The sequence below is a fragment of the Triticum aestivum genome, chromosome 7B (assembly GCF_018294505.1).
Source record: "Triticum aestivum cultivar Chinese Spring chromosome 7B, IWGSC CS RefSeq v2.1, whole genome shotgun sequence".
In the NCBI taxonomy this organism is placed as follows: Eukaryota; Viridiplantae; Streptophyta; class Magnoliopsida; order Poales; family Poaceae; genus Triticum; species Triticum aestivum.
The window spans coordinates 217,747,428-217,772,784 of NC_057813.1; the positions used below are offsets into that span (position 1 = coordinate 217,747,428).

A 25,357-nucleotide genomic window follows, 5' to 3' on the forward strand; every position below is an offset into this window, starting at 1 on the left:
TGGTCCTGGGTTGTGGGTTTGAGGGGTAGGGTGAAATCCCTCTCGGGTCCGCCCGACACCGACGCGGTGACGCCTGTGGGCGCCATCAACCTTCTTGAAGGGCGTCGGGAGTACCTCTCCCCCACTTCCCTCCGTGTACCGGGAGAAATCCTAGGATTCGTCCGGGCAGCAGCGTCGTTGTCGTCGCAGTCCTTCTTGAAGGTGTTGCTTGGTTCGCGGCGACTCGATGGCATTGGAGCGTGGTGGATGTCTCCGGTGGGCACAACGGTTGAGGGATGCTTCAGCTTTCGTTCATCCGGTGCTGCCAGCATTTCTTTCTTTTGCTTTTCCCTTGTTTTTCTTTTGGGCATGGTTGTGCTGTTTGCCCCAGCGTCGAACTTTTGGTTGTATCGGGTGGTTGCTATATTAATATAGCAGGGTGCAAGCCTATTTCGGTAATGCGTTCCTTGAGAAAGCAAAGTTGAAAGATGATGGTAGCAATTACACGGACTGGGTCCGTAACCTGAGGATTATCCTCATTGCTGCACAGAAGAATTACGTCCTGAAAGCACCGCTGGGTGCCAGGCCTGCTGCTAATGCAACTGACGACGTTAAGAACGTCTGGCAGAGCAAAGCTGATGACTACTCGATAGTTCAGTGTGCCATGCTTTACGGCTTAGAACCGGGTCTTCAACGATGTTTTGAACGTCATGGAGCATATGAGATGTTCCAGGAGTTGAAGTTAATATTTCAAGCAAATGCCCAGATTGAGAGATATGAAGTCTCCAATACGTTCTATAGCTGCAAGATGGAGGAGAATAGTTCTGTTAGTGAACACATACTCAAAATGTCTGGGTATAATAATCACTTGATTCAACTGGGAGTTAATCTTCCTGATGATAGTGTCATTAACAGAATTCTTCAATCACTGCCACCAAGCTACAAGAGCTTCGTGATGAACTATAATATGCAAGGGATGGACAAGACTATTCCCGAGCTCTTCGCAATGCTAAAAGCCGCGGAGGTAGAAATCAAGAAGGAGCATCAAGTGTTGATGGTCAACAAGACCACCAGTTTCAAGAAAAAGGGCAAAGGGAAGAAGAAGGGGAACTTCAAGAAGAACAGCAAACAAGTTGCTGCTCAAGAGAAAAACCCAAGTCTGGACCTAAGCCCGAGACTGAGTGCTTCTACTGCAAGCAGACTGGACACTAGAAGCGGAACTGCCCCAAGTATTTGGCGGATAAGAAGGATGGCAAAGTGAACAAAGGTATATGTGATATACATGTTATTGATGTGTACCTTACTAATGCTCGCAGTAGTACCTGGGTATTTGATACTGGTTCTCTTGCTAATATTTGCAACTCGAAACAGGGACTACGGATTAAGCGAAGATTGGCTAAGGACGAGGTGACGATGCGCGTGGGAAATGGTCCCAAAGTCGATGTGATCGCGGTCGGCACACTACCTCTACATCTACCATCGGGATTAGTTTTAGATCTGAATAATTGTTATTTGGTGCCAGCGTTGAGCATGAACATTATATCTGGATCTTGTTCGATGCGAGACGGTTATTCATTTAAATCAGAGAATAATGGTTGTTCTATTTATATGAGTAATATCTTTTATGGTCATGCACCCTTGAAGAGTGGTCTATTTTTATTTGAATCTCGATAGTAGTAATACACATATTCATAGTGTTGAAACCAAAAGATGCAGAGTTGATAATGATAGTGCAACTTATTTGTGGCACTGCCGTTTAGGTCATATCGGTATAAAGCGCATGAAGAAACTCCATACTGATGGACTTTTGGAATCACTTGATTATGAATCACTTGGTACTTGCGAACCGTGCCTCATGGGCAAGATGACTAAAACGCCGTTCTCCGGAACTATGGAGCGAGCAACTGATTTGTTGGAAATCATACATACTGATGTTTGTGGTCCAATGAATATTGAGGCTCACAGCGGGTATCGTTATTTTCTCACCTTCACAGATGATTTGAGCAGATATGGGTATATCTACTTAATGAAACACAAGTCTGAAACATTTGAAAAGTTCAAAGAATTTCAGAGTGAAGTGGAAAATCATCGTAACAAGAAAATTAAATTTCTACGATCTGATCGTGGAGGAGAATATTTGAGTTACGAGTTTGGCTTACATTTGAAACAATGCGGAATAGTTTCGCAACTCACGCCACCCGGAACACCACAACAAAATGGTGTGTCCGAACGTCGTAATCGTACTTTACTAGATATGGTGTGATCTATGATGTCTCATACTGATTTACCGCTATCGTTTTGGGGTTATGCTTTAGAGACGGCCGCATTCACGTTAAATAGGGCACCATCAAAATCCGTTGAGACGACGCCTCATGAACTGTGGTTTGGCAAGAAACCAAAGTTGTCGTTTCTTAAAGTTTGGGGTTGCGATGCTTATGTGAAGAAACTTCAACCAGATAAGCTCGAACCCAAATTCGAGAAATGTGTCTTCATAGGATACCCAAAAGAGACTGTTGGGTACACCTTGTATCATAGATCTGAGGGCAAGATTTTCGTTGCTAAATTCGGATCCTTTCTAGAGAAGGAGTTTCTCTCAAAAGAAGTGAGTGGGAGGAAAGTAGAACTTGATGAGGTAAATGTACCTGCTCCCTTATTGGAAAGTAGTCCATCACAAGAACCGGTTCCTGTGACAACTACACCAATTAGTGAGGAAGCTAATGATATTGATCATGAAACTTCAGATCAAGTTTCTACTGAACCTCATAGGTCTACCAGAGTAAGATCCGCACCAAAGTGGTACGGTAATCCTATTCTGGAAGTCATGTTACTTGACCATGGCGAACCTACGAACTATGAGGAAGCGATTATGAGCCCAGATTCTGCAAAATGGCTGGAAGCCATGAAATCTAAGATGGGATCCATGCATGAGAACAAAGTATGGACTTTGGTTGACTTGCCCGATGATCGGCAAGCCATTGAGAATAAATGGATCTTTAAGAAGAAGACTGACGCTGATGGTAATGTAACTGTCTATAAAGCTCGACTTGTTGCAAAAGGTTTTCAACAAGTTCAAGGGGTTGACTACGATGAGACTTTCTCACCCGTAGCGATGCTTAAGTCTGTCCGAATCATGTTAGCAATTGCTTCATTTTATGATTATGAAATTTGGCAAATGGATGTCAAAACTGCATTCTTGAATGGATTTCTGGAAGAAGAGTTGTATATGATGCAACCAGAAGGTTTTGTCGATCCAAAAGGTGCTAACAAAGTGTGCAAGCTCCAGCGATCCATTTATGGACTGGTGCAAGCATCTCGGAGTTGGAATAAACGCTTTGATAGTGTGATCAAAGCATATGGTTTTATACAGACTTTTGGAGAAGCCTGTATTTACAAGAAAGTGAGTGGGAGCTCTATAGCCTTTCTGATATTATATGTAGATGACATATTATTAATTGGAAATGATATAAAATTTCTGGATAGCATAAAGGGATACTTGAATAAAAGTTTTTCAATGAAAGACCTCGGTGAAGCTGCTTACATATTGGGCATCAAGATCTATAGAGATAGATCAAGACGCTTGATTGGACTTTCACAAAGCATATACCTTGATAAAGTTTTGAAAAAGTTCAAAATGGATGAGGCAAAGAAAGGGTTCTTACCTGTATTACAAGGTGTGAAATTGAGTCAGACTCAATGCCCGACCACAGCAGAAGATAGAGAGAAAATGAAAGATGTTCCCTATGCTTCAGCCATAGGCTCTATCATGTATGCAATGCTGTGTACCAGACCTGACATATGCTTAGCAATAAGCTTGGCAGGAAGGTACCAAAGTAATCCAGGAGTGGATCACTGGACAGCGGTCAAGAACATCCTGAAATACCTGAAAAGGACTAAGGATATGTTTCTCGTATATGAAGGTGACAAAGAGCTAGTCGTAAATGGTTACGTCGATGCAAGCTTTGACACTGATCCGGACGATTCTAAATCGCAAACCGGATACGTATTTTTCTTAAACGGTGGAGCTGTAAGTTGGTGCAGTTCTAAACAAAGCGTCGTGGCGGGATCTACATGTGAAGCGGAGTACATAGCTGCTTCGGAAGCAGCAAATGAAGGAGTCTAGATGAAGGAGTTCATTTCCGATCTAGGTGTCATACCTAGTGCATCGGGACCAATGAAGATCTTCTGTGACAATATTGGTGCAATTGCCTTGGCAAAGGAATCCAGATTTCACAAGAGGACCAAGCACATCAAGAGACGCTTCAATTCCATCCGGGACCAAGTCCAGGTGGGAGACATAGAGATTTGCAAGATACATACGGATCTGAATGTTGCAGTGTTGGAAATATGCCCTAGAGGCAATAATAAAAGCATTATTATTATATTTCCTTGTTCATGATAATTGTCTTTATTCATGCTATAATTGTGTTATCCGGAAATCGTAATACATGTGTGAATAACAGACACCAACATGTCCCTAGTGAGCCTCTAGTTGACTAGCTCGTTGATCAACAGATAGTCATGGTTTCCTGACTATGGACACTGGATGTCATTGATAACGAGATCACATCATTGGGAGAATGATGTGATGGACAAGACCCAATCCTAAACATAGCACAAGATCGTATAGTTCGTTTGCCAGAGTTTTCAAATGTCAAAGTATCTTTTCCTTAGACCATGAGATCATGTAACTCCCGGATACCGTAGGAGTGCTTTGGGTATGCCAAACGTCACAACGTAACTGGGTGACTATAAAGGTAGACTACGGGTATCTCCGAAAGTGTCTGTTGGGTGACATGGATCAAGACTGGGATTTGTCACTCCGTATGACGGAGAGGTATCACTGGGCCCACTCGGTAATGCATCATCATAATGAGCTCAGAGTGACCAAGTGTCTGGTCACGGGATCATGCATTACGGTACGAGTAAAGTGACTTGCCGGTAACGAGATTGAACGAGGTATTGGGATACCAACGATCGAATCTCGGGCAAGTAACATATCGATAGACAAAGGGAATGGCGTACGTGATTGATTAAATCCTCGACATCGTGGTTCATCCGATGAGATCATCGTGGAGCATGTGGGAGCCAACATGGGTATCCAGATCCTGCTGTTGGTTATTGACCGGAGAGTCGTCTCGGTCATGTCTGCTTGTCTCCCGAACCCGTAGGGTCTACACACTTAAGGTTCGGTGACACTAGGGTTATGAAGATATGTATATGCAGAAACCCGAATGTTGTTCGGAGTCCCGGATGAGATCCCGGACGTCACGAGGAGTTCCGGAAAGGTCTGGAGGTAAAGAATTATATATAGGAAGTGCTATTTCGGGCATCGGGACAAGTTTCGGGGTTATCGGTATTGTACCGGGACCACCGGAAGGGTCCCGGGGGTCCACCGGGTGGGGCCACCTATCCCGGGGGGGCCACATGGGCTGTAGGGGGTGCGCCTTGGCCTAGATGGGCCAAGGGCACCAGCCCCTATAGGCCCATGCGCCTAGGGTTTCCACCATGGAAGAGTCCATGTGGTGGAAGGCACCCCTAGGTGCCTTGGGGGGGAGGGAAACCTCCCCTTGGCCGCCGCCCCCCCTAGTAGATGCCATCTACTAGGGCCGGCAGCACCCCTATATATAGTGGGGAGAGAGGAGGGATTTCACACCAGCCCCTAGCGCCTCCACCTCCCCCCGTTACGTCTCTCCCTCATAGTCTCGGCGAAGCCCTGCTGCTGTGACGCCCTGCATCCACCACCACGCCGTCGTGCTGCTGGATCTTCATCAACCTCTCCTTCCCCCTTGCTGGATCAAGAAGGAGGAGACGTCTCCCGTCCCGTACGTGTGTTGAACGCGGAGGTGCCGTCCGTCCGGCGCTGGTCATCGGTGATTTGGATCACGTCGAGTATGACTACATCATCACCGTTCTTTTGAACGCTTCCGCTCGCGATCTACAAAGGTATGTAGATGCATCCAATGACTCGTTGCTAGATGAACTCCTAGATGATCTTGGTGAAACGAGTAGGAAAATTTTTGTTTTCTGCAACGTTCCCCAACAGTGGCATCATGAGCTAGGTCTATGCGTAGTTCTTCTTGCGCGAGTAGAACACAATTTGTTGTGGGCGTAGATTTGTCAACTTTCTTGCCGTTACTAGTCCTTTCTTGCTTCAGCGGTATTGTGGGATGAAGCGGCCCAGACCAACCTTACACGTACGCTTACGTGAGACCGGTTCCACCGACTAACATGCACTAGTTGCATAAGGTGGCTGGCGGGTGTCTGTCTCTCCTACTTTAGTTGGAGCGGAATCGATGAACAGGGTCCTTATGAAGGGTAAATAGAAGTTGACAAATCACGTTGTGGCTTTAACGTAGGTAAGAAAACGTTCTTGCTAGAACCCTAATTCAGCCACGTAAAACTTGCAACAACAATTAGAGGACGTCTAACTTGTTTTTGCAGCAAGTGGTTTGTGATATGATATGGCCAAAGTTGTGATGAGTGATGAATGATCTATATGTGATGTATGAGATGTTCATGCTATTGTAATAGGAATCACGACTTGCATGTCGATGAGTATGACAACCGGCAGGAGCCATAGGAGTTGTCTTTATTCTTTTATATGACCTGCGTGTCATCAAGAAACACCATGTAAATTACTTTACTTTATTGCTAAACGCGTTAGCCATAGTAGTAGAAGTAATAGTTGGCGAGCAACTTCATGGAGACACGATGATGGAGATCATGATGATGGAGATCATGGTGTCAAGCCGGTGACAAGATGATCATGGAGCCCCAAGATGGAGATCAAAGGAGCTATGTGATATTGGCCATATCATGTCACGTTTATTATTTGATTGCATGTGATGTTTATCATGTTTTGCATCTTGTTTACTTAGAACGACGGTAGTAAATAAGGTGATCCCTCATACTAATTTCAAGAAGTGTTCCCCCTAACTGTGCACCGTTGCGACAGTTCGCTGTTTCAAAACACCACGTGATGATCGGGTGTTTTATTCAGACGTTCACATACAACGGGTGTAAGACAGATTTACACATGCAAACACTTAGGTTGACTTGACGAGCCTAGCATGTACAGACATGGCCTCGGAACACGGAAGACCGAAAGGTCGAGCATGAGTCGTATAGAAGATACGATCAACATGAAGATGTTCACCGATGTTGACTAGTCCGTCTCACGTGATGATCGGACACGGTCTAGTTTAACTCGGATCATGTAATACTTAGATGACTAGAGGGATGTCTAATCTAAGTGGGAGTTCATTAATAATTTGATTAGTTGAACTTAATTATCATGAACTTAGTCTAAATATTTTACAATATGTCTTGTAGATTAAATGGCCAACGTAGTCCTCAACTTCAACGCGTTCCTAGAGAAAACCAAGCTGAAAGACGATGGCAGCAACTATATGGACTGGGTCCGGAACCTGAGGATCATCCTCATAGCTGCCAAGAAAGATTATGTCCTACAAGCACCCGCTTGGTGACGCACCCGTTCTCCCTGCAGAACAAGATGTTATGAACGCTTGGCAGGCACGTTTCGATGACTACTCCCTCGTTCAGTGCGGCATGCTTTACAGCCTAGAGCCGGGGCTCCAAAAGTGTTTTGAGAGACATGGAGCATATGAGATGTTCGAAGAGCTGAAAATGGTTTTCCAAGCTCATGCCCGGGTCGAGAGATATGAAGTCTCCGACAAATTCTTCAGCTGTAAGATGGAGGAAAACAGTTCTGTCAGTGAGCACATACTCACTATGTCTGGGTTGCATAACCGCTTGACTCAGCTGGGAGTTAATCTCCCGGATGATGCGGTCATTGACAGAATCCTCCAGTCGCTTCCACCAAGCTACAAGAGCTTTGTGATGAACTTCAATATGCAGGGGATGGAAAATACCATTCCTGAAGTATTTGCTATGCTGAAATCAGCAGAGGTAGAAGTCAGGAAGGAACATCAAGTGTTGATGGTCAATAAAACCACTAAGTTCAAGAAAGGCAAGGGTAAAAGGAACTTCAAGAAGGACGGCAAGGAGGTTGCCGCGCCCGGCAAGCAAGCTGCCGGGAAGAAGCCAAAGAATGGACCCAAGCCCGAGACTGAGTGTTTTTATTGCAAGGGAAGCGGTCACTGGAAGCGGAACTGCCCTAAGTACTTAGCGGATAAGAAGGCCGGCAAAACAAAAGGTATATGTGATATACATGTAATTGATGTGTACCTTACTAGTGCCCGTAGTAGCTCCTGGGTATTTGATACCGGTGCAGTTGCTCACATTTGTAACTCAAAGCAGGGGCTGCGGAATAAGCGGAAACTGGCAAAGGACGAGGTGACGATGCGCGTCGGGAATGGTTCCAAGGTCAATGTGATCACCGTCGGCACGCTACCTCTGCATCTCCCTTCGGGATTAGTTTTAAACCTTAATAATTGTTATTTAGTGCCAGCTTTGAGCATGAACATTGTATCAGGATCTCGTTTAATTCGAGATGGCTACTCTTTTAAATCTGAGAATAATGGTTGTTCCATTTTTATGAGAGATATGTTTTATGGTCATGCTCCTATGGTGAATGGTTTGTTCTTTATGAATCTCGAACGTGATGCTACACATGTTCATAATGTGAGTACCAAAAGAAGTAAGGTTGATAATGATAGTCCCACATACCTGTGGCACTGCCGCCTTGGTCACATAGGTGTCAAACGCATGAAGAAGCTCCATGCTGATGGACTTTTAGAGTCTCTTGATTATGAATCATTTGACACATGCGAACCATGCCTTATGGGTAAAATGACCAAGACTCCGTTCTCAGGAACAATGGAGCGAGCAACCGACTTATTGGAAATCATACATACTGATGTGTGCGGTCCAATGAGTGTTGAGGCTCGCGGTGGCTATCGTTATGTTCTCACCCTCACTGATGATTTAAGTAGGTATGGGTATATCTACTTAATGAAACACAAGTCTGAAACCTTTGAAAAGTTCAAGGAATTTCAGAGTGAGGTTGAAAATCAACGTGACAGGAAAATCAAGTTTCTACGATCAGATCGTGGAGGAGAATACTTGAGTCACGAGTTTGGGGCACACTTAAGAAAATGTGGAATAGTTTCACAACTCACGCCGCCTGGAACACCTCAGCGTAATGGTGTGTCCGAACGTCGTAATCGCACTCTGTTAGATATGGTGCGATCTATGATGTCTCTTACCGATTTACCGCTTTCTTTTTGGGGCTATGCTTTAGAGACTGCCGCATTCACTTTAAATAGGGCTCCGTCGAAATCCGTTGAGACGACACCGTATGAATTGTGGTTTGGGAAGAAACCTAAGCTGTCGTTTCTAAAAGTTTGGGGATGCGATGCTTATGTCAAGAAACTTCAACCTGAAAAGCTCGAACCCAAATCGGAAAAATGCGTCTTCATAGTATACCCAAAAGAAACTATTGGGTACACCTTCTACCTCAGATCCGAAGGCAAGATCTTTGTTGCCAAGAATGGGTCCTTTCTGGAGAAAGAGTTTCTCTCGAAAGAAGTAAGTGGGAGGAAAGTAGAGCTTGATGAGGTATTACCTCTTGAACCGGAAAAAGGCGTAACTCAAGAAAATGTTCCTGAGGTGCCTGCACCGACTAGAGAGGAAGTTAATGACAATGATCAAGATACTTCTGATCAAGCCCCTACTGAAATTCGAAGGTCCACAAGGACACGTTCCGCACCAGAGTGGTACGGCAACCCTGTCTTGGAAATCATGCTATTAGACAACGGTGAACCTTCGAACTATGAAGAAGCGATGGCGGGCCCGGATTCCGACAAATGGCTGGAAGCCATGAAATCCGAGATAGGATCCATGTATGAAAACAAAGTATGGACTTTGACTGACTTGCCCGTTGAGCGGCGAGCCATAGAAAATAAATGGATCTTTAAGAAGAAGACAGACGCGGATGGTAATGTGACCATCTATAAAGCTCGGCTTGTCGCTAAGGGTTATCGACAAGTTCAAGGGGTTGACTACGATGAGACTTTCTCGCCGGTAGCGAAGCTGAAATCCGTCCGAATCATGTTAGCAATTGCCGCATTCTATGATTACGAAATATGGCAAATGGACGTCAAAACGGCATTCCTTAATGGTTTCCTTAAGGAAGAATTGTATATGATGCAGCCGGAAGGTTTTGTCGATCCTAAGAATGCTGACAAAGTGTGCAAGCTCCAACGCTCGATTTATGGGCTGGTGCAAGCATCTCGGAGTTGGAATATTCGCTTTGATGAGATGATCAAAGCGTTTGGGTTTACACAGACTTATGGAGAAGCCTGCGTTTACAAGAAAGTGAGTGGGAGCTCTGTAGCATTTCTCATATTATATGTAGATGACATACTTTTGATGGGAAATGATATAGAACTCTTGGACAGCATCAAGGCCTACTTGAATAAAAGTTTTTCAATGAAGGACCTTGGAGAAGCTGCTTAAATATTAGGCATCAAAATCTATAGAGATAGATCAAGACGCCTCATAGGTCTTTCACAAAGCACATACCTTGATAAGATATTGAAGAAGTTCAATATGGATCAATCCAAGAAGGGGTTCTTGCCTGTGTTACAAGGTGTGAAATTGAGCTCAGCTCAATGTCCGACCATGGCAGAAGATATAGAAGAGATGAGCGTCATCCCCTATGCCTCAGCCATAGGTTCTATCATGTATGCCATGCTGTGTGCCAGACCTGATGTTAACCTTGCCGTCAGTTTGGTAGGAAGGTACCAAAGTAATCCCGGCAAGGAACACTGGACAGCGGTCAAGAATATCCTGAAGTACCTGAAAAGGACTAAGGAAATGTTTCTCGTTTATGGAGGTGACGAAGAGCTCGTCGTAAAGGGTTACGTCGACGCTAGCTTCGACACAGATCTGGATGACTCTAAGTCACAAACCGGATACGTGTATATTTTGAATGGTGGGGCAGTAAGCTGGTGCAGTTGCAAGCAAAGCGTCGTGGCGGGATCTACATGTGAAGCGGAGTACATGGCAGCCTCGGAGGCAGCACATGAAGCAATATGGGTGAAGGAGTTCATCACCGACCTAGGAGTCATACCCAATGCGTCGGGGCCGATCAAGCTCTTCTGTGACAACACTGGAGCTATTGCACTTGCCAAGGAGCCCAGGTTTCACAAGAAGACAAGGCACATCAAGCGTCGCTTCAACTCCATTCATGAAAATGTTCAAGATGGAGACATAGAGATTTGTAAAGTACACACGGACCTGAATATAGCAGATCCGTTGACTAAACCTCTCCCTAGAGCAAAACATGATCAACACCAGAATTCTATGGGTGTTCGATTCATCACAATGTAACTAGATTATTGACTCTAGTGCAAGTGGGAGACTGTTGGAAATATGCCCTAGAGGCAATAATAAAAGCATTATTATTATATTTCCTTGTTCATGATAATTGTCTTTATTCATGCTATAATTGTGTTATCCGGAAATCGTAATACATGTGTGAATAATAGACACCAACATGTCCCTAGTGAGCCTCTAGTTGACTAGCTCGTTGATCAACAGATAGTCATGGTTTCCTGACTATGGACACTGGATGTCATTGATAACGAGATCACATCATTGGGAGAATGATGTGATGGACAAGACCCAATCCTAAACATAGCACAAGATCGTATAGTTCGTTTGCTAGAGTTTTCCAATGTCAAAGTATCTTTTCCTTAGACCATGAGATCATGTAACTCCCGGATACCGTAGGAGTGCTTTGGGTATGCCAAATGTCACAACGTAACTGGGTGACTATAAAGGTAGACTACGGGTATCTCCGAAAGTGTCTGTTGGGTGACATGGATCAAGACTGGGATTTGTCACTCCGTATGACGGAGAGGTATCACTGGGCCCACTCGGTAATGCATCATCATAATGAGCTCAGAGTGACCAAGTGTCTGGTCATGGGATCATGCATTACGGTACGAGTAAAGTGACTTGCTGGTAACGAGATTGAACGAGGTATTGGGATACCAACGATCGAATCTCGGGCAAGTAACATATCGATAGACAAAGGGAATAGCGTACGGGATTGATTAAATCCTCGACATCGTGGTTCATCCGATGAGATCATCGTGGAGCATGTGGGAGCCAACATGGGTATCCAGATCCCGCTGTTGGTTATTGACCGGAGAGTCGTCTCGGTCATGTCTGCTTGTCTCCCGAACCCGTAGGGTCTACACACTTAAGGTTCGGTGACGCTAGGGTTATGAAGATATGTATATGCAGAAACCCGAATGTTGTTCGGAGTCCCGGATGAGATCCGGGACGTCACGAGGAGTTCCGGAAAGGTCCGGAGGTAAAGAATTATATATAGGAAGTGCTATTTCGGGCATCGGGACAAGTTTCGGGGTTATCGGTATTGTACCGGGACCACCGGAAGGGTCCCGGGGGTCCACCGGGTGGGGCCACCTGTCCCGGGGGGGGGCACATGGGCTGTAGGGGGTGCGCCTTGGCCTAGATGGGCCAAGGGCACCAGCCCCTATAGGCCCATGCGCCTAGGGTTTCCACCATGGAAGAGTCCATGTGGTGGAAGGCACCCCTAGGTGCCTTGGGGGGGGAGGGAAACCTCCCCTTGGCCGCCGCCCCCCCTAGTAGATGCCATCTACTAGGGCCGGCGCCCCCCCCTTGGCACCCCTATATATAGTGGGGGGAGAGGAGGGATTTCACACCAGCCCCTGGCGCCTCCACCCCCCCCCCCCGTTACGTCTCTCCCTCGTAGTCTCGGCGAAGCCCTGCTGCTGTGGCGCCCTGCATCCACCACCACGCCGTCGTGCTGCTGGATCTTCATCAACCTCTCCTTCCCCCTTGCTGGATCAAGAAGGAGGAGACGTCTCCCGTCCCGTACGTGTGTTGAACGCGGAGGTGCCGTCCGTTCGGCGCTGGTCATCGGTGATTTGGATCACGTCGAGTACGACTACATCATCACCGTTCTTTTGAACGCTTCCGCTCGCGATCTACAAAGGTATGTAGATGCATCCAATGACTCGTTGCTAGATGAACTCCTAGATGATCTTGGTGAAACGAGTAGGAAATTTTTTGTTTTCTGCAACGTTCTCCAACATGCAGACCTGTTGACTAAGCCTCTTCCACGAGCAAAACATGATCAGCACCAAGACTCCATGGGTGTTAGAATCATTACTGTGTAATCTAGATTATTGACTCTAGTGCAAGTGGGAGACTGAAGGAAATATGCCCTAGAGGCAATAATAAAGTTATTATTTATTTCCTCATATCATGATAAATGTTTATTATTCATGCTAGAATTGTATTAACCGGAAACATGATACATGTGTGAATACATAGACAAACATAACGTCACTAGTATGCCTCTACTTGACTAGCTCATTAATCAAAGATGGTTATGTTTCCTAGCCATGGACAAAAGAGTTGTCATTTGATTAACGGGATCACATCATTAGGAGAATGATGTGATTGACATGACCCATTCCGTTAGCCTAGCACTTGATCGTTTAGTATGTTGCTATTGCTTTCTTCATGACTTATACATGTTCCTATGACTATGAGATTATGCAACTCCCGTTTACCGGAGGAACACTTTGTGTGCTACCAAACATCACAACGTAACTGGGTGATTATAAAGGAGCTCTACAGGTGTCTCCGAAGGTACATGTTGGGTTGGCGTATTTCGAGATTAGGATTTGTCACTCCGATTGTCGGAGAGGTATCTCTGGGCCCTCTCGGTAATGCACATCACTATAAGCCTTGCAAGCAATGTAGCTAATGAGTTAGTTATGTAATGATGCATTGCGTAATGAGTAAATAGACTTGCCGGTAACGAGATTGAACTAGGTATTGGATACTGACGATCGAATCTCGGGCAAGTAACATATCGATGACAAAGGGAACAACGTATGTTGTTATGCGGTTTGACCGATAAAGATCTTCGTAGAATTTGTAGGAGCCAATATGAGCATCCAAGTTCCGCTATTGGTTATTGACCGAGAATAGTTCTAGGTCATGTCTACATAGTTCTCGAACCCGTAGGGTCCGCACGCTTAACGTTACGATGACAGTTTTATTATGAGTTTATAAGTTTTGATGTACCGAAGATTGTTCGGAGTCCCGGATGTGATCACGGACATGACGAGGAGTCTCGAAATGGTCGAGACATAAAGATTGATATATTGGAAGCCTATATTTGGATATCGAAATGGTTCCGGGTGAAATCGGGATTTTACCGGAACACCGGGGGGTTACCGGAACCCTCCCGGGGGTTAATGGGCCTTAGTGGGCCATTAGGGAGAAGAGGAGGGCCGGCCAGGGCAGGCCGCGCGCCCCCTCCCCCCTAGTCCGAATAGGACAAGGAAGGGGGGGGGCGTCGCCCTTTCCTCTTTCCCCTCCCCCCTTTCCTTCTCCACCAAGGCAAGAGGGGGAGTCCTACTCCCGGTGGGAGTAGGACTCCTCCAGGCGCACCCCTAGGGGGCCGGCCGCACCTCCCCCCTCCCTCCTTTATATACGGGGGCAAGGGGGCACCCTAGAACACACAAGCTGATCTTCGTGATCGTTCCTTAGCCGTGTGCGGTGCCCCCCTCCACCATATTCCACCTCGGTCATATCATTGCGGTGCTTAGGCGAAGCCCTGCGTCGGTAGAACATCATCATCGTCATCACGCCGTCATGCTGACGGAACTGATCCCCGACACTTTGCTGGATCGGAGTCCGGGGATCGTCATCGAGCTGAACGTGTGCTGAACTCGGAGGTGCTGTACGTTCGGTGCTTGGATCGGTCAGATCGTGAAGACGTACGACTACATCAACCGTGCTGTCATAACGCTTCCGCTTACGGTCTACGAGGGTACGTGGACAATACTCTCCCCTCTCGTTGCTATGCATCACCATGATCTTGCATGTGCATAGGATTTTTTTTTTTGAAATTACTACGTTCCTCAACAAAAACTTCCAGAACAGAAGATAGATCGGGAGTCCGCCGCCGCAAGCCTCTGTAGCCACCAAAAACCTCTTGGGAGCCCGTTCCGGCACCCTGCAGGAGGGGGATCCCATCACCGGTAGCCATCTTCATCATCCCGGCGCTATCCAGGATGAGGAGGGAGTAGTTCACCCTCGGGGCTGAGGGTATGTACCAGTAGCTATGTGTTTGATCTCTCTCTCTCGTGTTCTCTCTCGTGTTCCCTCTATGGCACGATCTTTATGTATCCCGAGCTTTGCTATTGTAGTTGGATCTTATGATGTTTCTCCCCCTCTACTCTCTTGTGATGATTTGAGTTTCCCCTTTGAAGTTATCTTATCGGATTGAGTCTTTTATGAGAACACTTGATGTATGTCTTGCCGTGATTATCTGTGGTGACAATGGGATATCATGTGCCACTTGATGTATGTTTTGGTGATCAACTTGCGGGTTTCGTGACATTGGGAACCTATGCATAGGGGTTGGCACACGTTCTTGACTCTCCGATAGAAACTTTGGGGCACTCTTTGAAGTACTTTTATGTTGGTTGGATGAATCTGAGATTCTGTGATGCATATCGTATAATCATGCCCACGGATACTCGAGGTGACAATGGAGTATCTAGGTGACATTAGGGTTTTGGTTGATTTGTGTCTTAAGGTGTTATTCTAGTACGAACTCTTTTATAGATTGATCCGAAAGAATAACTTTGAGGTGGTTTCGTACCCTATCATAATCTCTACGTTTGTTCTCCGCTATTAGTGGCTTCGGAGTGACTCTTTGTTGCATGTTGAGGGATTGTTATATGATCTATCTATGTTATTATTGTTGAGAGAACTTGCACTAGTGAAAGTATGAACCCTAGGCCTTGTTTCCTATCATTGCAATACCGTTTACGCTCACTTTTATCATTAGTTACCTTGCTGTTTTTATTATTTCAGATTACAAAAACCTATATCTATTATCTATTTTGCACTTGTATCACCATCTCTTCGCCGAACTAGTGCACCTATACAATTTACCATTGTATTGGGTGTGTTGGGGACACAAGAGACTTTTTGTTATTTGGTTGCAGGGTTGTTTGAGAGAGACCATCTTCCTCCTATGCCTCCCACGGATTGATAAACCTTAGGTCATCCACTTGAGGGAAATTTGCTACTGTCCTACAAACCTGTGCACTTGCAGGCCCAACAACGTCTACAAGAAGAAGGTTGTGTAGTAGACATCACATTTGTTCTACCTGAATCTCATCCACATTCAACTTGTTATTATCAACAACAAGCAGTGCTTGAGACCCACCTAGGTTTTCTCTCTCACAAGCCTCTTTGGCAATGGAGTCAATCAAGAGAGTATCATCTTCAGTTCCATCTGATTCCTCCTGCCCCTCTTCAATATTGTCACTGGGATCATCTTTCCCACAGGTATTGCTCATATAGGTCCCTCCTTCTTTTCCTTTCTCATGAGGAGTAGTTCGAGCAGATTGCTTCCCATGGGATGAGTTTCTTTTTGCTGACTCAACCTGGGTCACATTACTCGATCGCTCAGGATCTCTGACCAAAACTTTCTCAATATCATAGTAAAAATCAAAAAAATGCGTTCCCAGGACAACTTCGGCCACACCAGGCAGCTCATCCACATTACGACACCCCAGCCGGACCCACAAATATTCAAGTTTGTGCAGGGTGGCCATGTCAATTTCAAGTGGAACACCAACCAAAGATGAGACAAAAGCCACATTTCTTTCATTTCTTCGTTCCAAAGGAACATTAGCCACTCTCACCCAAGCAACTTCCATCACCCCTTTTGCGCCCACATTGGCAGACCAGGGGACAATCTTAACCACTGCTACACAAGATTTAAGGTTCATTCTATCATTGCAACATGCCTTTTTCACATCCCTCTGACTAGGAAATCACATAACATAAGTATTAGGGCCTATAGGGCGGGCAGTACAGTGCCGCTTAGTCCCAATATAATCAGAGAATGCATCTTCAAGCTCCTTCACACTAGCCTCTCCCTCAATCACAGTAATCACCGCACTAGTGTCTCGCTCCTTCAGTTGCTTAGCAGTACACGAATCTAGTATGTAAAAGAAACCATGGCCCTTGCCCTGGAAGGCACACATAGGAGCTACGCATTCCTAGGGCAGAAACGTAGTGCAAATCGAAGCCAGATGCCCCATCTTACTGCATCTCTCACAAAAAGCTTGCGGGCAACTAGCAGGAGTATGACTAGTAGCTTTGCAGATCAGACAAGGATCATAGTTTTTGGTTGGGGGCACCTGAGTAGATGATTCAACCCGCTGAGCGGCGTCGCTGATCTGCTTCTTCCTAGAAGCGTTGTCGATGTCGAATCCAGGGGGTTAGGGTTCGGGTGCTTCTCCACCCCTCCCAGATCTCGCCCGCTTGGCCCGCTCCGCCGCGTCATCCCAGCGCGTGGTGTTGTCTGAGGCCGACACCACCTGCTTGTTCGTGGAGAGGTCGTTGCCGTCCGCCTCCCTGGACCACGAGAAGCGGCCCCGACCACAGCCCCGATCAAAACGACCGGCACCACGCCCAAATCGCCCAGATCCGAAGTCTTCCCGCCGATTTTCGTGGAAGAAGCGGCCCCCACGCTCCTCCATCGTCACTGGAGCACTCGGCTTGGAAGCCACCACCGCCGTGAAGGATCTGCAATCCCCTCCGACTTTCCCCTCCGACCACAGAAAAGAGGAAGGAATTTTGGATCTAGGGTTTCGTGGCGCCTCCCAGAAGTGAGAGAACACGACGTCTAGGTCACGGGTGGAGGCAGGGTGGGTTCTTATACCTGCCGCATGGCTTGCCTGCCCGCCATGGCAACCGGGATCCTCGTCCACATGTCGCGCATCCATGGCGGGCGCCTCGAGCGTGCCTGGATGTGGCCCAAGGATGCCCTAGCCCCGCTGCCACGCCCCCGCGGTGTACCACGGTACACCATCCGCACCATCACGCGAACGAATCTGACTCAGCGCCGCCGTGTGTCCCACCGGAATCCGGTCCCGCACCCTGGCTATGTGGCATGGGAACGAGATGGCTTGACCGATGTCGAGCCGCTCCCCGTCCCGGAGATAGCGTGCGTCGACCGTCACCCCCTCTCGTCGATCAGGGCGATCTGTAGCGTGTCGTGTCGGAGTCGAATCTCGCCGTCGCCGAAGGAGAGCGTGTGGGCCGACGTGAGGTCAGCCGCGTAGGAAACGAGCCAGCGGACGTCGCTCGCCATCGAAAACATCGACCTTTCGAGAGAAAATCTCGAGGAAAATGTTGCCAGACCCTCGAGTCTTCCATGTAGATCGGATGGAGAGCCGCCACACCAATTCTCCTGAGCCAATCCACACGCGACGTGTGCCTCTCCACCCTAATTTCTTTTGCACCAGCATCTGTGTTGCAGAAGTCCTTTCACAACAATACCCATCTTGCAAAAAAGTTAAGATGAAAAATAACCTGTAACATCATATGTGTTGCAGAAGTCGTTCAGCAACAACACCCATGCTGCAAAAAAGTAATAATTTTGTAACAGAACCTTTGTTGCAAATGTTTCTGTAACATATGGCTTGTTGCAAAGAAGGATTATGCAACAATGTTTTTGTTGCAATGGTGAGGAAAGATCTGTGCCGCTGGATAGCGCGGATCAAACAACTGTTGAAGCGGTGGGTCTTTTAAAAAAATCCGCCAGCCAACGCGTAGTGTTACCTCTACAAGAACGAATAAAATACCATTGGACTAACCTAACAAGACATGGCGGCTAGCCTCTAAGGATAATGTGTTTTAAAAAGTTCTTAGGAATAAAGCATGCTTCGTGAGTCTGTGAGCTTTGATATTCTAGCTCTTAAATTCACGAATAATATTAGAAGTAGTAAAAGTAGACTTTTAATGTGTGTTTTCATGTATGATTGCCTCATAGATAGCTGAACTTTTTTGTTGGATGTTTTCCACGACCACCTTGCAGTCGGATGTCACGTGTATCATCCTCACATAAAGATTATCTACGAGAGCCAAGGCCTTCCTGATTGCAAGAGATTCGAGTGTAGCTGGATCGGATATGTTTGGGAAACCATTAGTTGATGCACCCATAAACATATATGTTTGGTCCGTGCAAACCACACCCACAACTCCATGTGAGTCTCCTCTACCAACTGCGACATCGACATTAATCTTCATAAGATCCATCGGAGAGGCAATCCACGTTATTGGTATGTTCGATCATGAACGGGACACATGCCATCTAGGAATGTGAATGGCCTTAACTCGCCAAAGGTATGACTGCACGAAGCCATGGATAGAAAACATGCTTTGATAAATTTTCTCATGGATCTCTTTCTCTTGGATGGCAGCAACCACTATTTGCATTGTCGTCCTTGTTAACACTCAGCTGCTCTAGTATTGATTCCACGAGAGGGCCCAAGTACTTCTTGCCATAGATCAGCTTAGCAAGTCGTGCTTCCGGCATCCTCCGCCCTAAAAAGGCAGCAGGCACTCGTCCTCGACATATTGCAGTGTATAGAATGTTGAGCCAGCCTTAGAAGAAAGTTTTTAAGTTCCAAAGAAACTTTGATGCTCCAAAAGTTATCTTTGAACTCTGTTGAGGTAACCTTTTGTAGGTTATCTTTGAACTCTATATGTCATTATTTCCCTCACACCTAGGCCTTCTCCTTCTATATCTACAACTACCTCTGGTCGGGTTTACCATTGTATAGTGGGTCAAATTTTGATCACCTATTTATCCAGCAAAATGTTAATGCATGTCACTAAAAATTATGTTGCTGAATTCGTATTTGAATGTACCCCCTCCGTTTACTTTTACTCCATACATTAGATGAAACATTCCTTTCAACACCAAGGTGACCCTACACCCTCCATGAACAGTAAATTCAAAAAAATAAAAAAAATGAAAAGAAATGTTGAGACATTAAACAGAACAAAACATTTGATGTTTTTGCAAAGTTTGAGCCACAAATAAAATTCGAGAAGCCCTCACAAAAAAACCAATGCTCAAAAGTGCACATAAACTTTGAACAATGCTTTTCTTGTGAGGGAATGTCATTTGTGGCTCAAAATTTTACAGAACCTCAAATGTTTTATCATATTTGATGTCCCAAAGTTTTATAATTTTTTTGAATTTACCGCTCAAGGGTGTAGGGGCTCCTGAGAGCTATCACACTTTTGCAATATTAGAATTTTTTTAAGTCAAACTTTGCAAAGTTTGACCAAACTTATATTATGAATTATCAACATCTACAATACCAAATACATATAATTTGAAAATATATTTCATGATGGATCTAGTTATATTGATTTTGTATCATGGATGTTAATAATTTTTTATGTAAACTTGAACAAACTTTGAAGAGTTTGACTTCTGACAAACCTAATACGCGGAGTCACACGGAAAAGCGCCACTTGAAAAAAAAAACCGCCAAAACCTAGGAAGAACCAAGCAAAGGCAGAAAAGCAAAAAAAATAAACAAACAAATGATGTGCAGGGAAAAAAAAATCCCGAGGGTTCGTCCAACGCACAACACGTAACGGCGGCTAGACGAATTACTTGACGTGCTCCCATGCCCGAAAGTAACTGTTGCGGGAGCCCTCTAAGAGATATCCCTTGATTAATTGCTGCCCTCATAGCAACGAATGCTGCTATTTGTCTCCCATTGCAATGGACACAACAAGCGTTTCCCATGAGCTAGCCACATGGGCCAGATTCAACTAGATTGTTTTGTTTCCAGAAAATAAAAACAGAAATAAAGGTTTATTTTTATTTTTCCATCAATTATATATACATAAAAATGTTCTAAACATTATACTTGGAATAAAATAAAATAGACCAATGTTTTTAAAAATTGATCATGCAACTAAAAAAGTGTCATGTGTTTTATAAATGCTCGGGCAATTAGAAAAGTGTTCATGTACTTAAATTTATTATTGTAATTTAAAAAATATTTAATATAAAAAAGAGAAGGGTTAATAAAACACAAAAGGCTAAATAAAACCTGGTTCCAAAATAGTAAACTAATAAACTGCACCAAAAGAACCAAAAGAAAAAATCGCCCTAGGGGCCGTTGACGTCGGGTTTCGCTAGGTTTTGGCGAAAAAATCGCCCCAGGGGCCGTTGACGTCGGGTTTCGCTACAGGTGAACGGATCATTTGCGCGCAATGAGCGGCGTATGGCACCGCCCGTCGCACAAAGCGATATATGTGCACTTTTGTGAAAGTTTAGTATGAATGCTACAAGGGCACCTGCGCTGGTGGACGGTTCTCCTAGCCGCAGCAAAACCCATAGTCCTCGTGTCTCCCTCTCATACCCACAGTGCACTTCAAGAGTCTCACACTCTTAACAATTTTAATGTCCACAGGCAGAAAGCTATCCAAAAATATCTTTCAATGCAATTTTGTACTCCCTTCGCAAGGAAACATAACATCATTTAGACCATTCATTTAGATCACTAATGATCTAAACGCTCTTATATTTCTTTAAAGAGGGAGTAATCGAGTAACCAACTTGAAGTGATAATACTACGAATCATAATCCTCCAAATTTCCTATAAAATTCTTTCAAAATTATAAGTGTCACACATGCGACAAATTTTTTAGAACTAAAGACAACGTAATAGACATCACTGAAGCTGGGAGAAAAGTGCTGACTGCCTACGGACTAAAAGGGCATTGCGGCAATGGCCTTCTTTCCTACTCTTGAAAAGCGTGGATCGACAATCATCTCATTCTTCGACCAGTTCTAATAGCTGGGGAACTTGCATGATAAATAGCCTGCAGGCATAAGACACGGTAGTCAGCGACAGATCAACACTGAGCTGAGGTGCGAGCAACAAATCATTAGTCTCTACAATACTAACGGACGAATTGTTAAGCACACATCAAGCCCCCCCGCAAAAAAAAAAAAAGCACATCAAGTCCAAATGGATTCATAACCTGGGGCATTAGGCATAGAAAATGGTAGGCATGAAATGCGAACAGCAAACCGCACATGTTTCGAGGTGAAATGAAAATACAATCCATAAGTTTTTCTTTTTGCGAATAATTCACAAGCCTAGTATGTACAATGGCGAGCCTAATGTACAAACTTACCCAACTAGTATTAAACTCATCCTTCTAAAAAAACTATTAAACTCATCACCTAGCTAGAATCTATTTTCTCCATATCTATGGTCATATTTCTGTTAACAAGTATTATTGGAAAAATACTACTGCTGCTAATTATCACCACATTATAATGACAACAACCACAATTACTGGAAAACAAATTTATCTAAGCACCAAATTTGTAAAGATTTCCGAGCATTAATCAGGAATGCTTAGACGAACTTACTTGGATCTTTGTTAGTCTTCACTGCAAGGCCATTGAAGTAACAACTGCCTCCCTTCGCCTTGAACTGCTGCCAGTACGCATTGATCGCGTAGCTTGCATGCGCGTCGAGGGTGTTGGGCTCGTAGCACGCACCGCCGGGCTGGATGGCGGCGCACGTCCCCGTCCCTTGCCCGCACGCGTAATTCAGGGCGAGGGCCACCGCCGTCTCGTTCAACGGCTTGCCGCCGCCGGCCAGGACGCACCACTCGAGCTTGCCGGTCTGGCCATCCGGCGGCGGCAACGGCGGGTAGGAGCGCACCGTCCGCCTGCCGGTGAGGTCAACCTGGTACACCCAGGTACCGTTCGGGTAGAACATCCCCCAGTGCCGCTCAGTGCCCGCCCCCGGCTTCAAGTCCTCGTTGTACAGCGCGAAGACGAACACCGGCATGTTGGACCTCGGTCGCGCTGGCGTGCCGAGTTTCTTGTGCATCCGACGGGCGAGGTGGCGGTTGTAGAGCGCGGCGTTGCGCACGTTGGCGCCGGCCTGGCCTGGGTCGCCGGCGTTCGGCCAGCCTGTCTCCGAGATGGCCAGCTTCACGCCGCCGTACCCTAGCTTGTCCATCGCGGCTATGCAGGCGTCGAGCATTTGGTCGAGCAGGTTGGTGTAGGTGAGCCGCGTGGCCGGGTCGACGTAGTGGCTGCTCGCATTGCCCTCGAAAAGCGCGTAGTCCAGCGAGATGTCCTTCTGGTTGGCCGCCCAAGGGAAGTACGGGTACGCGTCGACGAAGTAGTAGGAACGGGTGTGGTTGAGGAAGTCGAGCAGCGGCCGCATGACGGGGCCGGCGATGTCCTCGCGGAACGCGCCGGCGGAGGGCGGGTAGGACGCCGCCAGCGCGTCCATGGCGAGCGGGGTTCCGAGCTTGACGCGGCCGCGACCGATCGCGTGGAGCGCGTGGCGGAGGTTCTTCATGGCCGGCACGATCTTGCCCCACGTGGACGCCGCGAGGGCGGGGTAGGAGAGCAACTCGTTGCCGACGAGCAGGTACATCACCCGCACCCGGGGGTGCCGCTTGATGTTGTTGTCCACCCACTCGCGTGCGGCGGCGCGGGAGTCGAGCAGCGGCCGCATGATGTTGTTGAGGAAGTCGAGCAGCGGCCGCATGACGGGGCCGGCGATGTCCTCGCGGAACGCGCCGGCGGAGGGCGGGTAGGACGCCGCCAGCGCGTCCATGGCGAGCGGGGTTCCGAGCTTGACGCGGCCGCGACCGATCGCGTGGAGCGCGTGGCGGAGGTTCTTCATGGCCGGCACGATCTTGCCCCACGTGGACGCCGCGAGGGCGGGGTAGGAGAGCAACTCGTTGCCGACGAGCAGGTACATCACCCGCACCCGGGGGTGCCGCTTGATGTTGTTGTCCACCCACTCGCGTGCGGCGGCGCGGGAGTCGGCCAGAGAGGGGACGATGTCGTTCGGCACCATGACGGAGACCGGGATGCCCGTCCCGGCCAGGGCGTGCAGGATGCGCTGGTCGGCGTTGTAGAGCTTGACGGCGCCCGCGTGCGCCTTGCGGAGGAGCTTGACGGAACGCGCCGCCGTGGGGAGGTCGTCGCCCAGGTTCCCGTAGTTGACGCCGATGGCGTGGGGCCGCCTGTACGCCGCCGCCGCTGCATGCATGCAACAGAGAATAGTTAGCCACGGTGGTCAGTGGTCAGGAACTAATTAACCATGTAACATTAGATTGGTGTTCCGAGAGGGGGGCGTGAGGGATCACCATGGCAGTGGCACGCGAAGGCGGCGAGGAGGAGGGCGCAGAGGGAGGAGGACGCCATTTCTGCGCGTGTGCCCTCTTGCGAAATGTTGAATCTCTGTTGATTTTGATCTGAGATGGAATGGAGAGTGTTTGTGATCATATAAAGGGGAGGGCTTTTAGGGAGAGGTTGGGTTAGATAATTATTAAGCCCGCAAATATAATTAAAACAGGGAAGGAAAATAGCCCTACGTAGCCTTCTTTTCAGGGGATGCCGCTACCTAACCATTTTTCTCGGGGGTGCCGCTATGGAGTATAAGCCTGAAAACCTAAAACGGCGCAACAGACGCTTCGGGTTGGGAACACTAACAGAACCCGCATGTGAGCCGAACCGCACTAACAGTATCATTCCACACAGACATCCTTGTGAGTGCACCAGCAAAAGAGTAAAATGCGCACCTATAAAACAATGCAGAGTTTTGCTGCAATTTACAAAGGGCGAGCAAAAACATGTCTCAGTTACCTTTTTTTTTTGAGAAATCTCGCCCACTTTATTGATTCGAAACAATGTTTATAGGTACATGTCTCAGTTACCTGACATTGTGGCGCTTTAAACGCTGAATCCTATTCGGCGCCCTCTGCGCCCGCTACAGTGCAATACGCAAACGGGCGCATACCCCCTTCTCCACTGGGCCGGCCCCAAAAAAATTGCTGCTAGTACTGAGAATCGAACTTTGGATGTCCTGCTTAATACTAAACCGCGGTAACCACCCAGCCATCCCTAACTGACATTCTAACTTTTACATATTTATTACTTTTCTTCATTCCTTTTTTTCTTCTGTGTTCGTTTTTCTGTTTTCATTTTCCATTTTTCTTTTTTCCTTCATAGGTTCGGTGAACTTTTTTCAAATTTGTGAAATTCTTATTCAAAATCGATGAACTTTTATCAAATTTGATGAACTTTTTTCAAATCGATGAACTATTTCCAAATTCGGTGAACTTTTTTTCAAATTTGATGAACTTTTTCCAAATTTGATGAACTTTTTTTCCAAATTCGTTGAACTTTTCTTCAAATCCAATGAACATTTTCCAAAATTGATGAACTATTTTTAAAATCGATAAACTTTTTATTCAAAATCGATGAACATTTTCCAAATTTCGTGAACGTTTTTCCAAAATTTGATGAACTTTCCTTTAAATCAATGAACTTTTTCAAATTGAGGATTTTTTTTTCAAATTTGATGATATTTTTTGAAAAGTCAACACGGTCAACTTCAAAGCGGTCTAAAGTTTAATGGCCAACTGAATTGAACGATCAACGTGTCGATTGAATCAGACGGCGAGTTTCCTGTCTGTCGAGCGATCGAAGAAGGAAGCG

General features: G+C 46.4%; 1 protein-coding gene across 1 annotated transcript; it reads right to left on the reverse strand.

The window, feature by feature from the left end:
• Positions 1 to 21,414: 21,414 nt before the first annotated feature.
• On the reverse strand, positions 21,415 to 24,182 carry LOC123162429 (probable glucan endo-1,3-beta-glucosidase A6). Its single transcript, XM_044580210.1, has 3 exons — positions 24,004 to 24,182; positions 22,256 to 23,896; positions 21,415 to 21,696 (listed from the first exon to the last, which is right to left on the reverse strand). The coding sequence occupies exons 1-3, from the start codon at positions 24,140 to 24,142 to the stop codon at positions 21,665 to 21,667; spliced, it is 1,812 nt and encodes a 603-aa protein (XP_044436145.1). The 5' UTR covers positions 24,143 to 24,182; the 3' UTR covers positions 21,415 to 21,664.
• Positions 24,183 to 25,357: the final 1,175 nt, after the last annotated feature.

What these genes read in the sequence shown, in the direction of transcription:
- LOC123162429 (XM_044580210.1), bottom strand. Translation starts at nt 24,142, where the DNA reads ATGATCACAAACACTCTCCATTCCATCTCAGATCAAAATCAACAGAGA. An exon ending in CTTCGCGTGCCACTGCCATG is followed by an intron (nt 23,897 to 24,003) that starts GTGATCCCTCAC and finishes GCATGCATGCAG; the next exon opens with CGGCGGCGGCGTACAGGCGG. An exon ending in GAAGACTAACAAAGATCCAA is followed by an intron (nt 21,697 to 22,255) that starts GTAAGTTCGTCT and finishes TTATGCCTGCAG; the next exon opens with GCTATTTATCATGCAAGTTC.